The sequence below is a fragment of the Ranitomeya variabilis genome, chromosome 4, assembly GCF_051348905.1.
Source record: "Ranitomeya variabilis isolate aRanVar5 chromosome 4, aRanVar5.hap1, whole genome shotgun sequence".
NCBI classification, from domain to species: domain Eukaryota; kingdom Metazoa; phylum Chordata; class Amphibia; order Anura; family Dendrobatidae; genus Ranitomeya; species Ranitomeya variabilis.
This window is the reverse complement of record NC_135235.1, coordinates 156,316,275-156,344,260: the sequence shown is the minus strand read 5'-3', so window position 1 is coordinate 156,344,260 and position 27,986 is coordinate 156,316,275. Positions and strand designations below refer to the sequence as shown.

At 42.9% G+C, this 27,986-nt stretch overlaps 1 protein-coding gene across 1 annotated transcript in view; it reads left to right on the top strand.

Moving 5' to 3' along the window:
* The window catches only part of RGR (retinal G protein coupled receptor), a 49,285-nt gene extending 22,491 nt beyond the window's left edge, over window positions 1–26,794 (top strand). Inside the window, exons 3-7 of the mRNA XM_077257198.1 lie at window positions 9,077–9,198; window positions 9,336–9,489; window positions 11,035–11,152; window positions 14,327–14,440; window positions 26,468–26,794. Of these exons, the coding sequence (XP_077113313.1) occupies window positions 9,077–9,198; window positions 9,336–9,489; window positions 11,035–11,152; window positions 14,327–14,440; window positions 26,468–26,611 (652 nt within the window). The 3' untranslated portion in view covers window positions 26,612–26,794. The remainder of the gene's footprint in view (window positions 1–9,076; window positions 9,199–9,335; window positions 9,490–11,034; window positions 11,153–14,326; window positions 14,441–26,467) is intronic.
* The last annotated feature ends 1,192 nt before the right edge of the window (window positions 26,795–27,986 follow it).

Sequence of the window (27,986 nt, the reverse complement as noted above, 5' to 3'; positions counted from 1 at the left end):
ACCTGGCTCACCTCTAGAGAAATATTCCAAAGAAGACAGTAGCCCCCCACATATAATGACGGTGAGTTCAGATGAAACAACAAACGCAGCAGGAAAATAGTCTTAGCAAATTTGAGGTCCGCTTACTAGATAGCAGAAGACAGATAGTATACTTTCATGGTCAGCAGAAAAATACTAACAAAACACCATCCAGAGATTACCTTAAACTCTGGCATTAACTCATAACGCCAGAGTAGTAATCCCTGATCGACGAGAGCTTTCCAGACACAGTAACAAAACTTCAGCTGCGAACTGGAACAAATAGGCAAAACAAAACATGGACAAAAGTCCAACTTATCAGTAGTTGTCTAGAAGCAGGAACAAGCACTGAGAGGCATCAGATAACATTGTTGACCGGCAAGAAACCACCAGAGAAATGAGCTTAAATAGCGACACCCACTACTGATGGAATCAGGTGAAACAGGAAAGAGGATGACAAGTCCAATTCCACAAGCGGCCACCGGGGGAGCCCAGAATCCAAATTCACAACAAATATTACTCTCCCACTGTTTTTTTATGTATTTTTTGTTTTTTAAGGGAGACTTTAGAAACCAAATAATATTTAAAAAAAAACAAAAAAAAAAAGGCTTTCTATGGCCCACAATTAGAGAGAGAGAGGTGGCACACCCAGGAGTCAAGACTGGCGCACAAGCTGAAAGGGCAATATTACTCTCCCACTGTTTTTTTATTTTATTTTTTTTTTCAGGGAGACTTTAGAAACCAAATAATAAGAAAAATAAATAAATAAATAAATAGGCTTTCTATAGCCCACTGAATGAGAGATAGCACACACAGCAGTGGCACACAAGCCCTGACTGAGGCCAATATTTTTCTCCCACTGATTGATGTAGTGTTTTTGTGTTGAGGTAGAATTTAGAACACAAATCACGGAAAAAATAAATAGGCTTTCTATGGCCCACTCAGTGAGAGATGGCACACACAGGGATGGCACTGTAGCAGAAATGCCAATCTTAATCTCCCACAAAAAAAAAAAAAAAAAAAAAAAAAACAGGGACTGTCCTACAATTACTATCTCCCTGCAGTAATCTAAGCCAGGTATGGCAGGCAGCAATAGGAGTGGACTGATGCACAAATTAAATAAAAAGTGTGGACAAACAAAAAAGATAGCTGTGCAGAAAGGAACAAGAGGATATGTGCTTTGAAAAAAGCAGTTGGTTTCCACAGTGGCGTACACACAGCAATACAGCTATCACGGAGCCTTCTAGGGCAGCCCAATGAGCTACAGCGCTGAGGAAAAAAAAAAAAAAATAGCTTCCACTGTTCCTGCACACCGAAGGTGGTGTTGGACAGTGGAAATCGCTACAGCACAAGCGGTTTGGTGGTTAGTGGACCCTGCCTAACGCTCTCCCTGCTTCTGACGAAGCGGCAGCAACCTGTCCCTAAGCTCAGATCAGCAGCAGTAAGATGGCGGTCGGCGGGAACGCCCCTTTATAGCCCCTGTGACGCCGCAGACAGCAAGCCAATCACTGCAATGCCCTTCTCTAAGATGGTGGGGACCAGGACCTATGTCATCACGCTGCCCACACTCTGCGTTCACCTTCATTGGCTGAGAAATGGCGCTTTTCGCGTCATTGAAACGCGACTTTGGCGCGAAAGTCGCGTACCGCATGGCCGACAAGCACAGGGGTCGGATCGGGTTTCATGAGACGCCGACTTAGCCAAAAGTCGGCGACTTTTGAAAATGATCGACCCGTTTCGCTCAACCCTAGTCATGGGCAGTAGAGGGCTACTCTGATCCAGTGGGCTCTGCACTTTAGCGACTTCCAGCATAGGTAGTTCAGTGTTCATCTCCCCGGGGTGGTAGGTTCCAAATCATTGGGGTCTGGGCGCAAAGCGGACACTCCCTCTTCTCCATCTAAGTTGGAACCCAGAGCTGGGGGTGCCTCACTAGTTTTTGGCAACTCTTCTCCAGTTTTGGGTTCTCTGGACAAGCAGGGCCGGAACATGCTACGATGGACTATTCTAGAGGGTGCTCCTCCTTCCTGTTCAGGCTGAGCTTCATACACCGGCCCATCGCGGTCAATCCATTGTGTCACTCGGTGTGGAGTTAACTTCCACAGGATTTCCAATTTTCCCCGGGGCCGCTTATTCTGGACCAAAACTTGATCCCCAGTGTCATGATCCAGACCGAGTTTTGGGTCTTGTCTCTCTTTTCCCGGTCTGGTGATACCAGTTGTTAACTTTCTCTGCCTCATTCCGGTGTCGGGCTGCTATTTCTCTGCACTGCATCCTGCAGGCAGTGCCGGTTATATTTCCTGCCTACGGCATGTGTAGCGGGCTCTGGTGAGACCCTGATTTGTCAAGTTGCATTTAGCTATCCTTGCCTCTGTCTGTTTATTTCTTTCCTCCCGCCCCAACTCTGTGTGTCCCTGTGTGTTTGGATTCCCTGGTACTCGACTCTGCTTTGGCTCTGACCTGATTCTGTCTCTTCCTTCTGGTACTTCTGCTACAGACCAGTACTGACGTTTTGGCGCTCCTCTGACTCTGTTTTTGGGATTCCCCTTGGTACTATGCTACTCTCTGGTATCGACCCAGCTTCTATGACTATTCTGCTGCCACCTGATGGTAGCCTTGCTGCAGTTCTGCTGGTCTGCTCTGAGCTGGATTTCAGCCCTCTCTCCACTCTGCTGCCATCTAGTGGAGTTTACATTTACCTGCAGTTCTGCAGCGTGACACCCAAGTTTCAGAGCTGCCTCATGGTGCTTGAGTTCCTAAAATTTCATCTGCACCAGTTGATGGAGAGTCTGCAATCGATGCCGGTGTTCCTTAACCCAAGAGGACACCCCCGTCTGTGGGTAGTCCTCCTCCGGGTCAAGCTACAGCTCCGTAATTTCTCATCCTCTTAGCCTGAACAACAAGGTATACGGCGTGAACCCTGTTGTGCTGTGCACTATGTCATTATACACCCACACCAGTTCTGCCACAAACTCAGTCCACCGTATCTTCCCGTCTCCTTCCAAAGTGAGTAACATCTCGATCAATGTTCGATTGAAGCGTTCACAGGCTCCATTCCCTTGAGGGTGATAAAGAGTAGTTATGGACTTCCCAATCTGGTACAAATGGTGTAATTCTTCCATAACTTGCCCCTGGAAGCAGGCGCCTTGATCGGAATGGATCCTTTTCTGGCAGTCATACATGCAGATAAAATCTCGACAAATGGCCTGTGCAGCTGACTCAGTGGTCTGATCTCTAGTCGGTGTTACCACAGCAAACTTGGTGAAATGGTCGGTCATCACCAGACAATGTTCATATCCAAGATGCACTGGTCCTACAGTCAGGTAGTCGATCATCAGGACTTCTAAAGGGGCGGAGGTCACAGTGGTCTGTGTTGGGGTTCGCTGTTCTGGGGGCTTAGCCAGCTCACAGCTACTGCATTGCTGACAAGCATCTTCCACAGCATTCCTCAGTTGTAGGTGAAACACCAATCTCTGAAGCCACCAGAACGTTTTCTCTGAACCGAAGTGAGCCCCTTGCTTGTGAACTTAATCTTGATTTACTTCTCTGGAAGTACTGCTTGCCAAGTGGCCCCCTCTTCCCTCAACAGCTGCACTTTCCGATATAACAATCCATCTCTCAAGCAAATTCTTTCCCATTATCCCAGAAACCGCAGGGCACCCGAGGACAGAGCTTTTCTCTCCCTCTGACTAGGAAGTTGCTTCAATGTTACCCAATGTCACAGCTGAGTAGTCTCCTCCTCCTGCTGGAATTGGATCCAGTCATCTCGGGACTGCCCTAACACCTGCTTTTCAGACTCCTCTTTGATCTGTCCCTGCATCGCTAAGAATGAGATAAGCCGGTTCCGAAATCCAGGGATCTCTTCTGCCTCAAGCTCTTCATCTCGGTCACGGCCAGGATGTTCGTGCATCACTCTGGAGAGGGCATCGGAATGAGTAAAATGGAAAACATTGGAGTTCAGCTCAACAGGACTGGGTTTTCCTTTTCTTTTTATTTTTCAACAGAATATATATTGCTTACAAAAGAAAAATTTACATGGTCGACATGACCCAGTCGATGCATTTCAACTGCACTAGGCAGTCTTACTCATGACTCACGACTTTTCTTTTGTCATGAGTAAGACTGCCTAGTGGAGTCGAAATGCCTTGACTGGGTCATGTCAACCATGTAAATTTTTATTTTGTATGTACTATATTTTCTTTTGAAAAATAAAAAGAAAAGGAAAATCCAGTCCTGTTGAGCCGGACTCCAATTTTTTTCTATTTTCCTTTATGTGAGACCAGGGAGAGGCCAGTGTCTGAGCCCCAGGTGGATGAGCATAGAGCAACTGGGTGAGCTGGAATCAAGTTTCTATAATCGTCGGCATGAGCATTCTCAGCCTTGGCCCAGTATACAATCTTTAACCGATACTTCACCATGTGGGCCATACACCGTTGTTCCCTTGTTTTGAATTCTCCAGGTGGACTAAGGGATTAACTTTCCTCACCAGAACCTCTGATCTGGACAAGTACTCTGCGAACTTCTCAGTCATGGCCCATACCAGGGCCAGCAGCTCCAACTTGAAAGAGCTATAGTTGTCTGGGTTTCGCCCTGAGTCATGTAGGGACAGGCTCACGTAGGCCATCACCCATTCTTTCTCTCCTTGAACCTGTGACAGGACTGCTCCCAGTCTGTGTAGACTTCCGTCGGTGCAAAGGATGAATGGCTGTGAAAAATCATCATAGGCAAATATGAGGGCCTCGTTCAGGGCCATTTTCAAACCTCCAAATTCTTCTTCTTTCCCCACTGGATGGCTCACTTCTTTAAGCCAGCTGGCACACCCTTTAACAGTTCCAGCAAGGGGTTTACTATACAGGTGAAATTTTTCACAAATCTTCAGTAGTACCCAGTAAGCTCCAGGAAAGCCCCATACATCTTTCAACGTTATAGGATTGGGCCATTCTTGTACCACCGCCACTTTCTCATGTGCCGGTCTTGCTCCTTAACTGGACACACTATGTCCCAAATATTCAATCTCCTTGCGGAAGAGATGGCATTTCTGTGACTTCACCTTTAGGCCATGGCACAGTAGCCGACTCAACACTTGCTCGAGCCACTGAAGGTGCTCCTCAAAGGTAGTCGCGTAGACGATGATGTCATCGAGATAAATCAAGGTAGCCTCAAAATTCAAGTCCCCAGACATCTCTCCATCGAGTGGTGAAACATCCCTGGGGCATTAGTCAGGCAAAGGGCATGTGGTTGAACTCGAACAGCCCCATGGGCAATACAAATGTTGATTTTGGCCAGTTGTGTTCAGCCATTGGCACCTGCCAGTACTCGCTGGCCAGATTAAGGGTGAAAAAGTACTTTGCATGTCCCAAGGCAGAGAGGGATTCCTCAATTCAGGGCAATGGATAATAGTCTTGAACTGTGCAGGCATTCAGCCACCTATAATCGATGCAGAAACGTAAGGTCCCATCTTTTTTTTGGACTAGCACAATGGGGGCTGCCCATGGACTGACTTTCTCGTATTACTCCACATTGCAACATATAAGCCAGCATTTCCTTCACTTCCTTATATATCTGGGAAGGTATTTGATGATATCTTTCTCAGATTGGAGCAGCAGTCCCTGTAGGAATTTCATGAGCGACAGTCTGGCTGCAACTGAAGTCATCTTCATGGCGGGCAAAAATCTCCTGATAGTGCTGTAGCACATCCTCCTCTTGCTGAACTTGTGGAGGTAGTAGTCCCATCAATTCTACCCACATCCGCTCTAAGATTCTATGACCCTCCTTCCTGCTGCCAAAGTCAGGGACTTTGGTGTTGCTGTAATTGCTAGAGTCCATGGATCCCCTTGCACAACAGCCAGTTGAACTACTTTGGATGGCATTATCTTCTCCGGCATTCCCAAAATCTGGGCCACTTCACTCTTGGGTAGACGGGTGAGAATTTCGGTCCATAGGTTGACACACCATACTGCAACATTGCTATCTGGAACTGTGGCTAATGTCCAAGCAGCGAGTAACCCAGGGGGTATTTGATCTATTGCTGTTGGCTCTACTTGTACTTCCACTCCCTCCAGGTGAGTGCAAGCTCTTACTGGCAATGTGAGCACTGTCTGGCCGGGCGGTAGGTTAATTTTTGCAGCCACCAGAACCGTCAATTTCCCCAAGACTTTTCCTTCTCCTGACATCTCCTAGGCTTGAGCTGTTCAGATCAATTTCTGAAACACCTTCCATTGAAGGATTAGTGTTCTCCATTGGTTCAAAAAAGGTTCCTGGGGCTCAATAATAAAAAGTTGTCCCATCTCCTTCAGCACATTCATTCCAAGAGTCATTATGGGTCCACGACCGGCATCTCCTGAGACCAACATGACCCCTTTGTAGTCTACATCTTTCCCGCGCACTCTAATCTACATCCAGACCACTCTTGCGACCGAAATGAGCAATTGATTGGCCGCTGTCAATCTTATTACTGGTCCCCATTCTGGCCGTGAGAATTCTGGGAAGTGTCATCTGAAGAAGGCTTCGGGCAGAGTAGTCACTCGAGATCCGGTGTGGATTAAGCAGTGAACAGCTCGCACATTCACCTCGGCCCAGACCGTAGGGCTTGCAAAAACTATGTTCTCGGGACTTCCTTCTCCCTTTTGTTGTCTTCCCTGCTCTAGACTATGTTCCTCAGCCACAGAGCCCTCTAGTTTAATGGCTGCCTTGGTGGGGGTCTTCTCTGGCTCGCATAGCTTCGAGCATAGTGTCCTGTCTTCCCACAGTTGAAGCACATTAGATCCCCTTTGGCACCAAGGCGTCTCATTTCCTGACCAGGTCCGGCAGAAAGGTGAGATCCTGCATCATTTCAGTCTCTGGTTGAGGGAGTTCCTCTCAGTGGAACTTGAGCTGGAACAGCGTCTCTCCTAAAACTGGACCATTCACTCCGCATCTCTTGTATCTCATTCCGGATCTCTCTGGCTCTGCTGCAGGCAGGGTAGGTACTTCACTTGTAATAAGGACCACCCCCTTTTCCTGCTTTCCTACATGCACCTCTGCCCCCACCTCTAAAAAGATCATACGTGAGCTAACACACAAACGTTCTCGCAATGCCTGTTTAAGCGGTGTGTCCCTAAGACCTGACACAAATTAATCCCTCAAAATTCTATCAGGAGGCCCTACTCCCATGGTTCCTACATCTTCCCTCTTTGTAATGTGTGCATGCACCTCCTGCAACACATTGATGTATTGCGTCACTGTCTCCCCTTCTCGCTGAATGTTACCAAATAAATGCATGCGCAACTCTCCAACGTCAGTGGGATCCCCATGCATCTCCTCCAAAACCTGTACCACCTTCCCCAATGTATCCTGCTCATGTGGAGGGCAGAACATTACTGGAATACCAGACCTCACCATCTAGGGTCATGAATGCTATCTCTGGCTGCAGCGCAGGGGCCATGGGGTGCATCCGCAGCATTCTCTTGACCCTTTCGGTCCAATCTCACAACATATTGTTTACCGTGAACTTTGGGAGATTACTAAGCATTGCCCCAATGGTAAACTGGATCTGGGAGTACTCATATTGGACTGGTCTGCAGTGTCTGTGTCTAAGGACTGCATCCTGCCGACTACACCAAGTATAACACACAGGTGCTTGGATGCAGTGACGCAGAAGAGCAGAGCAGGGGTTAACTATTATTTAATTGCTCAACAGCAATGATTGTTTAACTAAACAGTCTTTTGTTATTAGGTTAAACTTGTAGCTCTGCTGTCCGTCACTCTCTGGAGGTCTGCAAGGTGATGGGATACCGGCGGAGGCTGGTGAAGCGTCTTGAGGTGTCACCGCACAACACAGTCTTGCTTCTGGCAGGAGCGGGCGGTCGCCGGTTTTGCCCGCTGAGCCCCTAGTCCATTTAACTGTGGAGCAGAAGAGTGAAGCTCTCCACAAGATTTCACTCGGCTCGTGTCTCTCTGAGCAGCCACCGTCCCCTGAATGTCCGCACCACAATGTGCGTGTCTCTCTGTGTGCCAGTCGGTACCTCGACGTCTGTACTGTAATGCTCTGCCTGGAGCGCATATCCCTGCACACCCCCTGATATTGGTGAGTCTCTACCATGCCCACGTTGAATCTGCATGTTGCGGCCTATCGCTTTCCTCTCTCCAGCAGCGATCCGCACCTGCTCATCGTTTTGGTGAGAAGCCCCCTTCAGTTCCCGTGCAACCCCTTATAACCCACTCACCCAGGCTATGCCCCATTCACCCAGGTTTTGGGCTCGCTCCATCTGCAATCTCATTCCCTCCAGCAACAGGAGGTTCAACCCCAGCAATTCCGGACCTGGCGCTTCAGCAGCACTTGCAGCCCATTCCTCTCTTCTACACAGGTAGAGTGCTCAGTTTGGATCAACAGAGTAATCATATGCCCCCTGCCACCAGTTGTGTTGCATTCTTTTTTCTAACTTCTACCAAAGTAGAAAAGAAAAAGACATGCACTCTTGCTACGATGGTGCTGACTGAAGGTGGAGTTAATCTACAAATTGTAATCCCAAGGATAAACAGTCGCACTCAGAGTTCCTTTAAGTTGCAAACAATTTAGAATTTTATTTTCAAAACACCAAATTTAAATGATTCACCGCAGTTGAGACAATAAGGTATTCCAATGGTATAAGGTAACGTTTCAATCCACTGGGTCTTTATCAAACCTTACTCAGAGTAGAAAGGCAAGGAGACACCACCACAGTCTCCAGATGCAGCATACAAGTAGCCCCTAATGGCACTCCATCACCTCTCATGAAATATTTCCTCTCCTTGCCTTTCTACTATGAGTAAGGTTTGATAAATACCCAGTGGGTCGAAACGTTACCTTATACCATTGGAATACCTTATTGTCTCAACTGCGGTGATTCATTTAATTTTGGTGTTTTGAAAATAAAATTCTAAATTGTTTGCTACCAAAGAGTCACAACATTTTTACCAGGACAAACACAATGTGTGAACACAGCCTTATACTGTCTCCTTAATAATTTTATTAATACTTAATTATGCTGCCGTTGGCAAAAGAAATCAGTGTATGGATTACTACTTTCATTTAACTTTACAGGTATTGGCCCTATGGGTCAGAAGGTTGCCAAGTTCATGGATTCCAGGGTTTTGTTGCTGCTCTATCAAGTATCAGTTCCTGTGCTGCCATAGCATGGGACCGTTATCACCAGTACTGCACTCGTAAGTGTGAAAGCTAATAGGATCACATTCACATATATTATAACAAATCTTTTCCCATCCAGTACTATGTGATGATTATGTATGTCAACAAAATAGCCCTAGCAACTCAGTGTATAACTCAGTAAAAACCATTTCAGGTAGCAAATTACATTGGAGCACATCAATTTCGGTGGTGTTGTTTGCCTGGGGGTTTGCTGCTTTCTGGTCTGTGATGCCTCTGTTTGGATGGGGTGAATATGACTATGAACCTTTAAGAACATGCTGCACACTGGACTACTCCAAAGCTGACAGGTAAAATGTTTTAAACTTTTTTTACACTAAACTACATCTGGATCACTATTGAACTGATGTAACGGATCCTAGTCCTCACTAACACTAGACAACTCCTAACAAGATGACAGTTCCCCGCATAGTGGTCAACTGTAGAGCTAGCAGCTGTTGGCAGAAGAAACAACCAGGGATTCCTCTCCTTTCTGTATAGCATGTTAGCGCTCATGCAGATGATCTCGGACCACAATGCACAGACTGGCCACAGTTCTTCTGACCCAAGCGTGAGAGTTTTATTTATACACAGTATATGTAAATATTAGGGAGAGCTGCGGTCAGTCCATGCATTAATGGTCTGTGCTTGGACCGATTTGCACAACATCTGCATGAGCCCTTAGATATCATACGGTGCCAGCTATTTAATGCATGGAAGAAGCTACAAAGAAGATATGCTACTGGCTTCCCTGTAAAAGTCACAGATGTGTGTTACAAGTGGAGGACTCCCTTCTATAACATTACTCCATAACGCTAATGACTCACCTCACCTTGTGTCCAGACAGGCCTCAAATGAAATGTGGAAGAGATAGGAACATAGTAACATAGTTAGCAAGGCCGAAAAAGACATTTATCCATCCATTTCAGCCTATACTCCGTCAGAATAAATCCCCAGATCTACGTCCTTCTAAAGAACCTAATAACTGTAAGATACAATATTTTTATGCTCCAGGAAGACATCCAGGCCTCTCTTGAACCCCTCGACTGAATTCGCTATCACCACCTCCACAGACAAGGAAGCCAGGCTTAGCTCAGAATTAGACCTTTCTGGCAAAGATAGATTGAATCCGGGAGAGGGCAACACTTACCAACGCAAACTACAAATAAAATAATAATAATGAGCTATGGCGCCATTACGTTGACTGATAAGATCCATAGTAAGGCCATGATTTGCAGACATATTACATAAGGGGTATAGATATTACAGCAGGTTGACTTAAAGGGGTTGTACATTACTAAGACAACTCCTTCTCGATCTGAATATTTGCCCCTATGAAAATAAAAAACAGCCTCCTGTGCCAGCGCCATTCCATCGGTGTTGGCACTTATGTTCCCGGGGCTACCGTGCAGTTGTTATGACACATGAACCCTGTGCCCAATCAGCACTGGCATCACTGTCCCCACTTTTGGATGTATTAGTAATTAAGAGGAAGAGAACGGTTTGTATTAGTAATTAAGAGGAAGTGAACGAACTGCCTGCTGCAATTCTCACTTCCTCTTAGTTACGTATACGTCCATAGGCGGGGACAGTGACACCAGTGCTGATTGGGCTCAGGGATCACATTTACCCACTGCATGTGAGCCCTAGGAATGTGAGTGCCGACACCGCTGGAACGGCGTTGGCACAGGAGATGACTATAAGCTTTTTTCTTTTTTGTCCTAGTAGTGAACAACCCTTTTAACTGGTATAGATCACACAGTAATAAAGTAAGAATATAAGAAAAAATCTACCTAAATAAACCTAAAAAAATCAACTGTACTAACCGTTTTTTAAACATTCTGTTTTTCCCCTAGAAACTTCATGTCCTTCCTTTTCCCCCTGGCACTTTTTGAGTATTTGATTCCTCTTTTTATAATGACCACTGCCTACCAGTCCATATACCAGAAGCTAAAGAAAAGTGGCCAAGTGAAGGTAATGTGGTCTCTCACGCTCTGACACCCTACATTCTTAGGACTGATTTGTAATAAGCTTGTTGGAAAAATCAAAAGATAATCCCTGCTCTGTATTAAGTGAACACAAAGAGCTGTTTCAGTATTTAAGTTTTTAGTGGTTGAATTTAGGCTGATGTAACAGCAAGAACATTTACATAACTTGTTCTTTTGGATTACACTTTGAATGCAGCTTTTAACTGCTCATAATGAACTTTCTTTGAGGTCTGCACAAAACTTTGCTAACTGGCTTGCTGCTTGAGGAAAATAAGAATGTGGATAGCAGGATGTTTAGAAAAGCCACGCATTCACTGCAAATGGCCATGAATATAAAACAGTGTCAGAGGCGTAGCTAGGATTTCAGTTCAGGGGGGGCGAAACTTCTCAGTGGGCCCCTAACCAGGTAACCTTGATTACAACTCGGTGACGCATCCTAATAGTGGATGTAGGAGAACCTCATCAGGTGACAGCGATGTCACTGAAAATAATCACTATATAAAGACTAAGATGGATATTACCGCCATATGGTCAGTGGTAGATACCAGTCCTACAGAACATATAAGAGATCACAGCACAGATACAGATAATGATTTACCGCTGACGTTCTTTCTGATGGAATCGTTCACTTTTCCTGTCTTTTCCATCTGGTCCAGACAGACACGACAACTTTTTCAAGCCATGATTCGGCTGCAGAGAATACAACAAAGACACATTTCACTTCTCATATTCCAGCCCCATCACCATCTATTCCCAACCTGCACAAACTCCTCATCCTGCTGATACCCAAATACTGAGCCACTGCTGCCGTATGTGTCCCTATTACTGCACCTGATACCCCAATACTGAGCCGCTGCTGCCCTATGTGTCCCTATTACTGCACCTGCTGTGTGGTTCTCTGTGCCCTCTAAATTCTAAAACAACCCTCTATAATATAGTAAGTAAGTGCAAGTGCCCTAGAAAACAGTGCCCACATTTTGTCCCCTAGAAAGGAATTTTGACCTCTGTGTGCCCCTTTGACAGTCACAGTAACCTGAGTTCCCCTACAACAATAAGTGCCCACTTTACATTTAATAATGTCCCGAGTCTCCCCCCTGTATATTTCCCCTATACACAGTATGATGCTCTCTTAGACACAGTATAATGCCCCCCTCACTGTAAAGTAGTACCACCCACACAGTATACTGACCCTTTAGTAGCCCCCAAACTGTTTGATGGATCCAACACTGTATGATTGCCCTCTCACTGTAATGTCCACACTGTATGATGCCCCCCTAGATAGCCCCCATATAGTATACTGCACCAGATAGTCCTCAATATAGTAAAATGCACTCCCCATAGGCCTCCATATAGTATAATGCACTCCCCATAGTCCTACTCTATATTGTATAATGCACACCCATAGGCAGACTCTATAGCATAAGGCTGCCTCCATAGGCAGACTCTGCAGTATTAAGCAGCCCGCATAGGCAGACTCTGTATTATAAGGCAGCACCCCATAGGCAGACCCTGTAGTATAAGACATCACCCCATAGGCAGACTATATAGCATAAGGCAGCCCCCATAGGCAGACTATATAGCACAAGGCAGCACCCATGGGCAGACTCTCTATAGTAAAAGGCAGCCCCCATAGGCATACTCTGCAGTATAAGGAAGCACCCCATAGGCAGACTCTATAGCATAAGGCAGCCCCCCATAGGCAGACTCTGTAGTGTAAGGACTCACCCCATAGGCAGCCTCTGTAGTATAAGGCAGCCCTCATAGGCAGACTCCGTAGTATAAGGCAGCCACCATAGGCAGACTCTGTAGTATAAGGCAGCATCCCATAGGCAGCAGACCCTGTAGTATAAGACATCACCCCATAGGCAGACTATATAGCATAAGGCAGCCCCCATAGGCAGACTATATAGCATAAGACAGCCACCATATGCAGATTCTATAGCACAAGGCAGCACCCATAGGCAGACTTTCCATAGGCAGCCCCCATAGGCATACTCTGCAGTATAAGGCAGCCCCCATAGGAAGACTCTATAGAATAAGGCAACCCCCCATAGGCAGACTCTATAGCACAAGGCAGCCCCCATAGACAGACTCTGTAGTATATGGCAGCCCCCCATAGGCAGACTCTGTAGTTTAAGGAATCCCCCCATAGGCAGACTCTGTAGTATAAGGCAGCCACCATAGGCAGACTTTGTAATATAAGGAACCCCCCATAGGCAGACTCTGTATTATAAGGCAGCACCCTTAAGCAGACTCTGTAGTATAAGGAAGCCCCTTCAAAGGAAGACTCTGTAGTATAAGGCAGCCCCCATAAGCTGACTTTGTAGTATAAGGCAGCTCCCCATAGGCATACTCTGTAGTATAAGGCAGCCTCAATAAAAAATAAATAAATACTCACCTCTCTTCTTCCTGGTTCCTCCGCTGCTCAGAGCGCCTGCTCATATCCGGACTGCGGGCACCAGGTAGTGACGTCATCATGCTGACATCACCGATGCTGATGCTGACAGGGGGATGATGGGATAAGGAGCATAACACTCCCTCTCTCATCAATGCAGTCAGCTGTATCAGCATCTAGCCGATACAGCTGAACCTGTGTTGACAGGCAGGGGGCCCACTGCTGGCACCGGACCCCCCCTGCCTGCTCAGGGGCCCCATAGTGACCGGGCAGCAGAGCAGGAAGATTGATTCTCCCTGCTCTTCTGCGGAATATAACTGTATCGATGCACTGCGCACGCCAATACAGTTACAGTAGGGTTGCTCTGGGTGGGTCCCTCAGAGCGCCGGGCCTGGGGCGATGTCTCCCTCTGCCGTCCAGGTAGCTACGCTACTGACAGTGATACTTGTGCCTAAATCTCATCACTGTGAGTGAAAAGGTTCAAAAAAGAAGCACCAGAATTGTATTTACTGTGAAAAATCTAAGAATTTACTAAAATACACAGAAATGTCCTCTTAAAGACAATTAATTAATCATATTTTTACATGGCACAATTAGAAATTTTAAAAAACATCAAAAAATAAAAAAATGATTACTTATTTTTTCCAATACACATAAGATAGTTTCAGGCCATAATGCCTATTGGAAATTCAGCTTTGTGACAAAATACAGCAAATTATTGTTCAAAAAGGACACTGATTTAATAATTGTATATTATTTCTTTAGATGAATACCAGCATACCTGTAAAATCACTGATGATCTGCTGGGGGCCCTATTCACTGCTATGTCTTTATGCTATCGTTCAAGATGCAACCATCCTTTCTCCAAAACTACGCATGGTGAGTGAAGAACTGTACGTATGAAGCTTCACACATCCGCATTTCATAGACTGTGTGCGGATTCTCATTTACTGACCCACTATTGGCCTCATAGGCGTATATGAAATTTACAAAATTGCAGTCTGGAAATGGAGCATGAAATGCTGATGTGTAAACGCAGCAATATTCTTTGTCTATAAAAGTGGACCATAATAGCATAGTCAATGGAAGTAGTAAATGTACAGGGTGGGCCATTTATATGGATACGCCTAAATAAAATGGGAATGGTTGGTGATAACAACTTCCAGTTTGTGGCATATTATCATATGGGAGGGGGAAAACTTTTCAAGATCGGTGGTGACCATGGTCTGCATTTTGAAGTTGGCCATTTTAGATGCAACTTTATAAATGGCCGACCCAGGTGTATCTATATAAATGGCCCACCCTTTATTTTATACCATATGCTTTCAATAACATTAACCACCAGATATGAGGGCAGTGAACATCCAGAAGGCTTTATTAAAAGTGCCGGTAACTGATTTTTCTCCTAGGTATACAATTATTATTAACCATTTTTACCCTGTACCCCACAAAGAAAAGCTGATACCTCCATGTCCCTTATTGCTGCATCACTGAATAATTGTACATTTGTCTCTTGATGACACAAATACAAGACAATAATACCTTACATTATTCTACAGAAGATCTAAAATACCTTTCCAATACCTTTCCAATTATTGGTTATACGGTACTGGTCCTGAAAATATAGGGACTGTAGCTATGGTTTTGGTTTCACTGCAATGATCAAAAAATGATGGAATATCTTTGCAGTGTAAAGTATACAGCCACCACACTCAACAGTGATGAAGAACCAGAGGAATTCTTTATTACATCAAAGATAGCAGAGAGGTTAGCCTCAGCTGATGCTTCCTCAAGCATCACTAAATTAAACATCAAAGTAGATGAAGCCTGTATGCATGCCATAATTACAATCAATTACACAAATTATTGAATTTCAAATGTATAAAAAATATTAGAATCTAATAATCTCTCATAACAAAACATTTATCACAATTATGTATATATCAGAATCAGAAAACATTTATCAGACTGACCTTTCTCAAGATATTCTTAAAAAAAAAATGGAACACAAATATTAATATACAGCCAAAAACAGGACCAATCTGCCCAAAATTTGCCTCACAGATTAATCAGAGCTTATTTTCTAGATATTCACAGTAAAAAACAAAAGTAAATATTAATTTACAGACAAACAATTGGACTAATCTCACCCAAATTTGGAATATACAGTACAGTGATGGCCAAAAGTTCCTTTGTTTTGTGTGTATTGGAAGAACACAAAAAAACTGAACAAATAGGCAAATTTGACATAATTTCATTCAAAACCCGCAAAATGGGCCGGACAAAATTGTTGCCAATTTCAACTTATTATTTGTTTGCCCAACCTTTGGAATAAATAACTGCAATCAATTGCTTCCAAATAACCATCAACAAACCTCTTACACCTATCAACTGGAATTTTGGACCCCTCTTCTTTTGTAAACTGCTCCAGGTCTGTCATAATTGAAGGGTGCCTTCTCCCAACAACAATTTTAAGATCTCTCCACAGGTGTTCAATAGGATTTAGATCCGGACTCATTGCTGGCCACTTCAGAATTCTCTAGTGCTTTGTTTCCATCCATTTCTGGGTACTTCTTGAAGTATGTTTGGGGTCATTGTCCTGATGGAAGACTAATGACCTTGGATGCAAACACAGCTTTTTGACACTGGGTACTACATTGTGACCCAAAATCCTTTGGTAATCTTCTGATTTCATGATGTCCTGCACATTGTTAAGGCACCCAGTGATAAAGGCAGCAAAACAACCCCAAACCTCCACATATTTGACTGTAGGCACTGTGTTCTTTTCTTTGTAGGCCTCATTCCATTTTTGGTAAACAGTAGAATTATGTGCTTTATCAAAAAGCTCTATCTTGGTATCATTTGCCCAAAAGACACTTTCCCAAAAAGATTTTGGTTTACTCGCGTACATTTTGGCAAACTGCAGTCTAGCTTTTTTATGTCTCTGTGTCAGCAGTTGGGTCCTTCTGAGTCATCTATCACAGCATTTCATTCAGATGTCATTGGATAGTTTGCACTGACACTGATGCACTATGAGCCTGCAGGACAGCTTGAATCTCTTTGGAACTTGACTGGGACTGCTTATTCATCATCCTGACTAGACTGCATTGCAACCTTTCATCAATTTTTTTCTGGTGTCCATATCCAGGGAGATTAGCTTTAGTGCCATGGTTTGCACACATATTCATTACGCCGTGCACTGTGGACAAATTAACATCAAGATCTCTTGAGATGGACTTGTACCCTGTTTTTTGCAGGATAAGTTGTACTATTGAACGAAATCATTGGATTTACTACATGACTACATGATGTACTGGAAAAAGAGAAAACAAGTGAGGTAAAATTGCAAAAAAAGTGCAATTCCACAATTTTTTTTTTATCATGTTCATTAAATGCTAAAACAGGCCTGCCATTATGACTTTCCAGGTCATTACAAGTTCATATAATGGGTAAGGAAAGTATTCAGACCCCTTTACATTTTTCACTGTTTGTTTCATTGCAGCCATTTGGTAAATTAAAATAAGTAAAAAAAAAATTCTCATTAACGTACACTCTGCATCCCTTCTTGACTGAAAAAAAAAACAGAAATGTAGAAATTTTTGCAAATTTAAATGAGAAAAACTGAAATATCACATGGTCATAAGTATTCAGACCCTTTGCTCAGACACTCATATTTAAGTCACATAGTGTCCATTTCCTTGTGATCCTCCATGAGATGGTTCTACTCCTTCATTGGAGTCCAGCTGTGTTTAATTAAACTGATAGGACTTGATTTGGAAAGGCACACATCTGTCTATATAAGACCTCACAGCTCACAGTGCATGTCAGACAAAATGAAAATCATGAGGTCAAAGGAACTGGCTGAAGGTTCCCTGCCAACAAGACAATATGTGTGGAATAAAGGACTGTTAATTTGAAGGATATAGGTGAGTGCTGCATTTCTATTCCTACTTTTTGAATTTATGCTATACTTTGAGCTGTGCACCACCCAGATAAATCCTATAAGAAGTTGCATATGGACGGCCATCCATACCAATATTTGTAGATCAAAACGTTGGTGCCTCTTTACTCCACTGCGTATTCCATGATTTGGCTAGTAACATGTTAAAACTGGTGAAATCCATCTTTAAGACTAATTAGATGACATTAGAGATGCCCCCCGAAGCTCCTGGTTCAGTTTTTGTGTTCTGATGGTAATGCCTGATGTCATTTGGATGTCTGCAGTTATTTAGTCACCGAAGTATTGGCAACTTTTATGCACAATGAACCTAAAAACTTGGCAACCTTGCTCTGGACCTATATATTGTCTACTACTTTTTTGCCAAGTTTCAGCATTTCCTAAACACTTCCGCTTTTCAATAATACCACTCACAGTTGAGTTGTGTAATATTCACGAGTCAGGAAATTTGGCAAACTAACTCTGCTCCTGCCTGCAACGGCAACATTTTCTTGAAGCCCACCATCGGGACACCACCACTTCCTAGCCCAGGGCCCACTCCAGCCTGCGCCCCGCTTCCTGCAGCAGCAACCTTGCTTCCTGAGACCCATTACCTCCCCCCTACGGTAGGCTAAATTTGGACTATAAGAAGGGATCCCCATTTGACACATAATTTTTTTCTCCTCAAAACTTGGGTTGCGGGTTATGGTCTAGTGCATTTTATAGTCTTTAAAACATGGTAATTAGTTTTTCATTGGGCACATGTACATCTTCTGCCTGTATGAGTTGCCCACTCATAAGCGGGTATCATCCTAGAGAGATATGATCAAAAACTCCTTGTTGAAGCTAATAGTAACGTAGAACAAATCCCCAGGTTGGAACTTTTTTTAACGTCAAAGAGACGAATCAGATAAAGAAAGATACTATGGTTGTCCCAATCATTACCCAGTATAATTCAAACATATATATCCTAAAACAAATTGTCAAACACTGTGATATTTTAAAAGATGACAAGATCATTGGGGAAAAATTGTCAAATTACCTTAAATTTATATTTAAAAATTTGTGAAATTTTATTGTCCCGACAGTGTGTGATCCCCATATACACAAAAAAAACTTTGAATTTTTTAAGCAAGAGCTAAGTTGTTTTTTTTCCATCAGGAAGTTGGACACCTTGAGACCAAGAGGTCTAAATAATGGAATTTTAACTTTTTTGCCCTTTGATAACTAACAGCTGAGGACCATCAAGGGTATTTAAACTCACCATGGTGAACAAAGGACCATCCCTGAAGAAGCAGGATGGCACCATTGAAGCTCGAAAAAACTATAGGGAGAAAAATAATTTATTTAAAAAAGTAATTAAAGCTGCTAAAAACGAAATAGAGGAGCACATTTCTAAGGAGAGTAAAACTAATCCCAAACTGTTCTTCAACTATATCAACAGTAAAAGAATCAAAAGTGAAACTGTAGGCCCCTTAAAAAAATTGTGAAGAAAGAATGGTTGCAGATGACAAAGAAAAGGCTAATATATTAAACACCTTCTTCTCCACGGTATTCAGGGTGGAAAATAAAATGTTAGGTGAAATACTCTATATTAAGTGTCACCAATCTAACTCAATAAGACGTGTGAAACCAGCTAAATAAGATTAAAATAGAGAAATCTCCGGGTCCGGATGGCATACACCCATGAGTACTAAGAGACCTAAGTAATGTAATAGACAAACCATTATTTCTTATATTTAGGGACTCTATAGCGACGGGGTCTGTTCCACAAGACTAGCGAATAGCAAGTGTGGTACCAATATTCAAAAAGGGCTCTAAAAGTGAACCTGGAAATTATAGGCCAGTAAGTCTAACCTCTCTTGTTGGTAAAATATTTGAAGAGTTTCTGAGGGATGTTATTCTGGATTATCTCAATGAGAATAACTGTTTAACTGAATATCAGCATGGGTTTATCTGGAATCGCTCCTGTCAAACCAATCTAATCAGTTTTTATGAAGATGTAAGCTATAGAATGGACCAAGGTGAGTCATTGGATGTGGTATATCTTCATTTTTCCAAAGTGTTTGATACCGTGTCACACAAGAGGTTGGTACACAAATTGAGAATTCTGGGTCTGGGGGAAAATGTGTGTAAATGGGTAAGTAACTGGCTTAGTCTTATAAAGCAGAGGGTGGTTATAAATGGTATATTCCCTAACTGGGTCGCTGTGACCAGTGGGGTACCGCAGGGGTCGGTGTTGGGACCTATTCTCTTCAACATATTTATTAACAATCCGGTAGACGGTTTACACAGTAAAATATCAATATTTGCAGATGATACAAAACTATGTAAATCAGTAAATACAAGAGAAGATAGTATTCTGCTACAGATGGATCTGGATAAGTTGGAAACGTAGGCCGAAAGGTGGCAGATGCGGTTTAACAATGATAAATATAAGGTTATACACATGGGAAGAAGGAATCAGTACCATCATTACACACTAAACAGGAAACCACTGGGTAAATATGACATGGAGAAGGACTTGGGGATCCTAGTTAATGATAAAATTATCTGGAGCAGCCAGTGCCAGGCAACGGCTGTCAAGGCAAACAGGATCATGAGGTGCATTAAGGGTATGTGCACACGTTGCGGATTTCTTGCAGAAATTTCCTGAAGAAAACCGGAAATTTTCTGCAAGAAATCCGCATTTTTTTTTTTGCATTTTTTTTCCGTTTTTTTCGCGTTTTTTTAGCATTCTGCAAGCGTAATTAGCTTGAAGAATGCTAAAGTTTTCCAAGCGATCTGTAGCATCGCTTGGAAAACTGACTGACAAGTTGGTCACACTTGTCAAACATACTGTTTGACAAGTGTGACCAACTTTTTACTATAGATGCAGCTTATGCAGCATCTATAGTAAAAGATAGAATGTTTAAAAATAAAAAAAATAAAAAAATGCTTATACTCACTCAGACATCTCATCAGCGGCGTCCGTTCGTCTTCCTATAGCTGGTCTGTGCGCACAGGACCTTCCGTGACGTCACGGTCACATGACCGCTCACGACCAATCACAGGACAGTGACGTCATCGGCAAGGTCCTTCGCCACACATCAGCTACAGGAACCGAAGCGACAGCGTGCAGTGGAGGCGGGAAGACATCGAGGGTGAGTATATCGCTATTTTTTATTTTAATTCTTATTTTTTGACCACTTATATGGTGCCCAGTGCGTGGAGGAGAGTCTCCTCTCCTCCACCCTGGGTACCAACCGCACATAATCTGCTTACTTCCCGCATGGTGGGCACAGCCCCGTGCGGGAAGTAAGCAGATCAATGGACCCCTAGGTGTGCGGAATCCCCTGCAATTCCGCATTTTAATGAACATGTTGCTTTTTTTTCCGCGATGCGATTTTTTCGCGGAAAAAAAGGCTACATTTGCACAAAAAATGCGGAATACACTTAAAATAATGGGAGGCATATGTAAGCGTTTTTTTCGCGTTTTTATCACGTTTTTATAGCGAAAAAACGCGAAAAAAACGCGAAAAATACTTAACGTGTGCACATGGCCTAAAAGAGGTCTAGATGCACATGATGAGAGCATTATACTGCCTCTGTACAAATCCCTGGTTAGACCGCACATGGAGTACTGTGTACAGTTTTAGGCACAGGTGCTCAGGAAGGATATAATGGAACTAGAGTGAGTACAAAGGAGGGCAACAAAATGAATAAAGGGGATTATTTAGTCTAGAAAAAAGACAACTTAGGGCTGATCTAATAACCATGTATAAGTATGTAAGGGGACAATACAAATATCTATCCGAGGATATGTTTATACCAAGGAAGGTGATGGTCACAAAGGGTCATTCTCTGCGTCTGGAGGAGACATAGAACATAGAAGAGGATTCTTTACTGTTAGGGTAGTGAGAGTCTGGAATTCCTTGTCTGAGAAGGTGGTGATGGTGAACTCAGTCGAGGGGGTCAAGAGAGGCCTGGATGTCTTCCTGGAGTGTAACAATAATGTATCTTACAGTTATTAGGTCCTTTAGAAGGACGTAGATCTGGGGATTTATTCTGACGGAATATAGGCTGAACTGGATGGATAAATGTCTTTTTTCGGCCTTGCTAACTATGTTACTATGTAAGGAAACCGTTAGATTTCTCAAACGCATTGGATTTGTGGTCCTTTCTGTGCACCATACCTGATCACATGATAATTATGTGACTGCGGACGTCACACAGGTCCCGCAAGTACCGAAGCCTCACTCCAGGCACTGCTGGACTCTAGGCTTTGAGCACCTGTCACAGGCCAGAACAGCGCTCCACCTTTTTACTATCCCTGCACTACTTTGGCCTGCTATTTAATCCATGACATCAGCACCTACAAGACCACGAAAAACCTCATGAAGGCAGTGACATTCCAGCAATGAAACATGATAATCCAGTACTCAAAAAGTCATCATTGTGACTTGCTGTTTATTTTATTGGGTATTCTATGCAATATGGTGTTTGGGCTAGGTCTTATTTGCCTATTATAATAGAGCTTCACTGCAACCAGGAGTTTTAGAGATATAAGATACTCCTACTACGCTACCAGTCTCGATAGATCTGACTGACACATTGGTATCACCAGGTATATCTGATAATCTTGTCCTTTCCTTTTCTTTTTGGTTTTGCCACTATTATTTACTAAATCCTTAAAGTTTTCACTACCTACTGCATATTGAACCATGCCACGAATGATTCTAGAGATATCTAGGCACATATGGTTTGCCCCTGTCCATCTTTATACACTTTTACAGCTCTATTATTACCATTAATATTTGTTTTTTGGCATTGTGTTTTTCTAGTGATGCGCACTTCTCTGTAGTTTTTTTAATCTTGGAGGGATTTTTTCTGTTTTTAATGCATTTATAATAAAAGTATATTTTTAGGGGTTTATTGGTACTGGTAAGTTACAGTAATTTAACAACACATTACTTTGTGGAGTATTTGTCCAATATTTTATGCCTTTCTCTTTTATCTCTATTGCAAATCTATGAGTGCTTATGTCCGCTCAATATTCTAAATCATCGTAAAATCATTGCTGCATTCCCTGCCTAGGCTTTTATACATGCACTATATCATTTGATGTTATAGTTGCAAAGTATTATGAGGAAGGCTGCACGGTTGTGCCTAAGTCAAGTAAACCATCTGTGGCTGATGCAATCTTCTGCAAGTTTCAGAAAATTTGCCACTAGTTGAATTTGTATCAAATCTGTTCATTCATCTCAAATGAGGCGCTTTAAAGAGGGTTCCTCTTCTAACCATGGGGTTTTATTTAAATCCCCCATGCTCACCACACAAACACAAAATATTAGGGTGGAGGTATTTCCAACAGGTAAAGGGAATATATCAGCAGATTTTTGCTATGCAATCCAAGGGCAGCATGAGGTAGGGGGTTGAAACATACACTGCTCAAAAAATTAAAGGGAACACTTAAACAACAGAATATAACTCCAAGTAAATCAAACTTCTGTGAAATCAAACTGTCCACTTTCCACTTAGGAAGCAACACTGTTTGACAATCAATTCCACATGCTGTGTAGAAATGGTATAGACAACAGATGGAAATTATTGGCAATTATCAAGCCACACTCAATAAAGGAGTGGTTCTGCAGGTGGGGACCACAGACCACATCTCAGTATCAATGCTTTCTGGCTGATATTTTGTCATTTTTGAATGTTTGTGCTTTCACACTCATGGTAGCATGAGACGGACTCTACAACCCACATCAGTGGCTCAGGTAGTGCAGCTTATCCAGGATGGCACATCAATGCGAGCTGTGGCAAGAAAGTTTGCTGTGTCTGTCTGCGTAGTGTCCAGAGGCTGGAGGCACTACCAGGAGACAGACCAGTACACCAGGAGACGTGGAGGAGGCCATAGTAGGGCAACAACCCAGAAGTAGGACCCCTACCTCAGCCTTTGCGCAAGGTGGAACAGGAGGAGCACTGCCAGAGCCCTGCAAAATGACCTCCAGCAGTCCACAAAGTGCATGTGTGCACAAACGGTTAGAAACCGACTCCATGAGGATAGTCTGAGTGTGCGATGTCCACAGATGGGGTTATGCTCACAGTCCAACACCATGCAGGATGCTTGGCATTTGCTACAGAACACCAGGATTGGCAAATTCACCACTGGCGCCCTGTGCTCTTCACAGATGAAAGCAGGTTCACTCTGAGCACATGTGACAGACGTGACAGAGTCTGGAGATGCCATGGAGAGGGATCTGCTGCCTGCAACATCCTTCAGCATGACCGGTTTGGCAGTGGGTCAGTCAGTAATGGTGTGGGGTGGCATTTTGTTGGAGGGCCGCACAGCCCTTCATGTGCTCGCCATAGGTAGCCTGACTGCCATTATGTAACGATGTGAGATCTTCAGACCTTTTGTGAAACCATATGCTGGTGCGGTTGGCCCTGGGTTCCTCCTAATGCAGGACAATGCCAGACCTGGCCGGAGTGTGTCAGTAGTTCCTGCAAGATGAAGGCATTGAAGCTATAGACTGGCCCACCCGTTCCCCAGACCTGAATTCAATTGAACACATATGGGACATCATGTCTCGTACGATCCAACAATGTCACGTTGCACCACAGACTGTCCAGGAGTTGGTGCATGCTTTTGTCCAGGTTTGGGAGGAGCTCCCTCAGGAGACCATCATCTGGAGCATGCCCAGACATTGTAGGGAGATCATACAAGCACGTGAAGGCCACACACACTACTGAGCATCATTTCCTTGTCTTGAGGCATTTCCACTGAAGTTGGGTCAGCTTGTAACTTCATTTTACACTTTGATTTGGAGCATCATTCCAACTCAAAACCTCCGTGGGATATTAGTTGCGATTTACGTTGATCATTTTTAGGTTTTATTGTTCTCAACACATTCCACTATGTAATGAATAAAGATTTACAACAGGAATATTTCATTCAGTGATATCTAGGACATGGGATTTTAGTGTTCCTTTTCTTTTTTTGAGCAGTGTAGTTTTCAGTGATGTATGACTAATAAGGCTGTATGTGTTGTTGCTTCTATGTAATGAGTGTTTTATTAGCTGGAGATTATCACTGCAGACTAGATGCATCCTGGTTCAACTCTGCCCTCACCACTGATTAGTATCATACTGTCAATGTACAGTGTGCTCAGAAAGATGCTACGCAGAGGAGTTGCCAGGTTAGCTTTTTGAGTTCTGCTACATCTAAAAACTCTGTGTCACAACTTCTGCATCCAGTAAACTAAGTGATACAGGGTCTCTTTCTCTACATCATAGTATGAGAAGTGGAGCAGCTGGGTCAAGAGTTAAATAGAGGGTGGATCTGGGCTGCCAGGGAATTTGCAGTGACCTAGAATTGTAGTTCTATGGATATATTGATGACTCATGCAGGGAAAAAAGGATTCATGCGGTTAGCTGGCATTCATAGGGGACCATGATTTTTGATACACATAACAGTGCTGAATACAGTTCAAAGTGAAGAAAAGTTTTCAAAATTGTGAAAAAAGTAATAAAGCAAAAAGTTCAAATCATACTCCCCAAATCACATGCATCCCATTAAAATTTAGCAATAAAAAATACACACATATTTGGCCAGAATAAGCAAAAAAATGAGGCACTCACCATCTGTGTAAAAAAGTATTTTATTTCATATCCTTAAAACATTGCAAGGAGAGAATGGTTTGGACACTTCATGAGACATGATGGCCTCATGAAGCATCAAAACCATTCTCTTGATGCAATGTTTTAAGGATGTGAAATAAAAGAATTTTTTACACACATGGTGAGTGCCACATTTTTTTGCTTATTCTGGACATATGTTTAACCTTTTTCCTGGTGTGCACCCGAGTTCCTCTTTTGACCGGTGCTTTTGTGCTGTCTCAGGAGGTATAGTCAAGTGACAGCTCTTTTGGGATTTGGTGCTGGGTTTCTTTTTTACAATTTCTTATACACATTTTTGGTATCGCCGCATTCGTAAAAGTCCTATCTGTCTATAAAATTAATTAATCCGATAAGTAAATGGTGTAATGAGCAGATAAATCAAAACACCAGAATTACATTTGTTTGGCCACCGCAGCATTTCAATAAAATACAATATTAGGCCATCAATACATCTACCCCAAAATGGTATCACTAAAAAAAAGCTTAGGGTATAAAAAACAAGCCCTCACACGGCCCCAAATTGAGAAAGGTTACGGGTCTTGGAAAATTGTGACACAAGTAACAGTTTTTTTGCACAAATTTCCTCAAAATGTTTCACCATTAAAATAAAAAAAAAAATAGATTATACATGTTTGGTATCTGCATAATAGCACTGACCTGGAATATCATATTGCCCAGTCAGTTTTAAGGTACAGTGTACATGATAAAAAAAAAAACAATTGAGCAATTCTACTTTTTTGCAATTTCAACGTACTTGGAATTTTTTTCCTGATTTCCAGTGTATTACATAATAAAATGCATGGTGCCTTACAAAAGTACAACTTGTCCTGCAAAAGCAATAAGCCCTCATATGGTTATGTGGCTGGAAATATCAAAAAGTTATGGCTATTGGAAGAAGGGGAGGAAAACTACTTACCGTAAATGAAAAACTGGAATTTGGCCTTGGCATGAAAGGGTTGAATTCAGAAAGCTCAAAGTGCAGCTCAGAGCAGACACCATTGATGATGGTCGAGTGATGTGGCCATTGAAGGTTTTTATTAGAGCCACAAGAACCACACTACAGTAGCTAAACTACTACTTCCATTACCTGAGACAATTGATAGAATTGCTATAAATTACAACCCTTCTCAATATTCATTATATGGAGCCAACATGGACTTTTGCTTTCTGTTATAAGTTTACTAAGTCAATAATTTGCAGATAATAGTAGTTAACTAGTGGTGGAATTATGTGATTAATGTTAACACATGTAAAGATTAACTTCACTTGCTAATTCTGTTTAAATGTATACACCTGTCTCTTCACAGATGCCTGCTCTATTGGCGAAAATGTCTCCAGCAGTGAATGCCTATATTTATGGACTTGGAAATGAGAACTACAGAGGAGGAATTTGGCAGTTTCTTACGGGACAAAAAATTGAAAAAAATGAAACTGATAACAAATCAAATTAATTTACTGTGGAGAATTCACCTTGCTTTAATGGACAGTAAGAAATTATGCGGCCAATATTAAGTCAAACTGTAGTGTGCAGTGTCTCCAGACATCCTGTGGAAGTGACAAACACTTTTGTTTAATACAGTACAAACTTCCTGATTCAGTAAAATCTGCAGGTACAATAAAAAGGGGCAACTGTGTACAGTCTTGATTTTGCATTGTACTATGCCACAGCTATATAAACTTAAAAGACTATTTAACAGACCGTTTTAAGAATAATTTTATATATTTAGACCATAAATTAACTGGCTACTCCCTGAGTGATAATTTTTTTTGTGCTGTCCTTGCCCTCATAAACTATAAAGATGTGATGCCCAATGCACTTTTATTATCTTTAACCCCTTAGTGACAGAGCCAATTTGGTACTTAATGAACGAGCCAATTTTTACAATTCTGACCACTGTCACTTTATGAGGTTATAACTCTGGAACGCTTTAACGGATCCCGCTGATTCTGAGACTGTTTTTTCGTGACATATTATACTTCATGATAGTGGTAACTAGGGTTGAGCGAAACGGGTCGATCATTTTCAAAAGTCGCCGACTTTTGGCTAAGTCGGCGTCTCATGAAACCCGATCCGACCCCTGTGCTTGTCGGCCATGCGGTACGCGACTTTCGCGCCAAAGTCGCGTTTCAATGACGCGAAAAGCGCCATTTCTCAGCCAATGAAGGTGAACGCAGAGTGTGGGCAGCGTAATGACATAGATCCTGGTCCCCACCATCTTAGAGAAGGGCATTGCAGTGATTGGCTTGCTGTCTGCGGCGTCACAGGGGCTATAAAGGGGCGTTCCCGCCGACCGCCATCTTACTGCTGCTGATCTGAGCTTAGGGACAGGTTGCTGCCGCTTCGTCAGAAGCAGGGAGAGCGTTAGGCAGGGTCCACTAACCACCAAACCGCTTGTGCTGCAGCGATTTGCACTGTCCAACACCACCTTCGGTGTGCAGGGACTGTGGAAGCTATTTTTTTTTTTTCCCCTCAGCGCTGTAGCTCATTGGGCTGCCCTAGAAGGCTCCGTGATAGCTGTATTGCTGTGTGTACACCACTGTGCAAACCAACTGCTTTTTTCAAAGCACATATCCTCTTGTTCCTTCCTTTCTGCACAGCTATCTTTTTTGTTTGTCCACACTTTTTATTTAATTTGTGCATCAGTCCACTCCTATTGCTGCCTGCCATACCTGGCTTACATTACTGCAGGGAGATAGTAATTGTAGGACAGTCCCTGTTTTTTTTTTGTTTTTTTTGTGGGAGATTAAGATTGGCATTTCTGCTACAGTGCCATCCCTGTGTGTGCCATCTCTCACTGAGTGGGCCATAGAAAGCCTATTTATTTT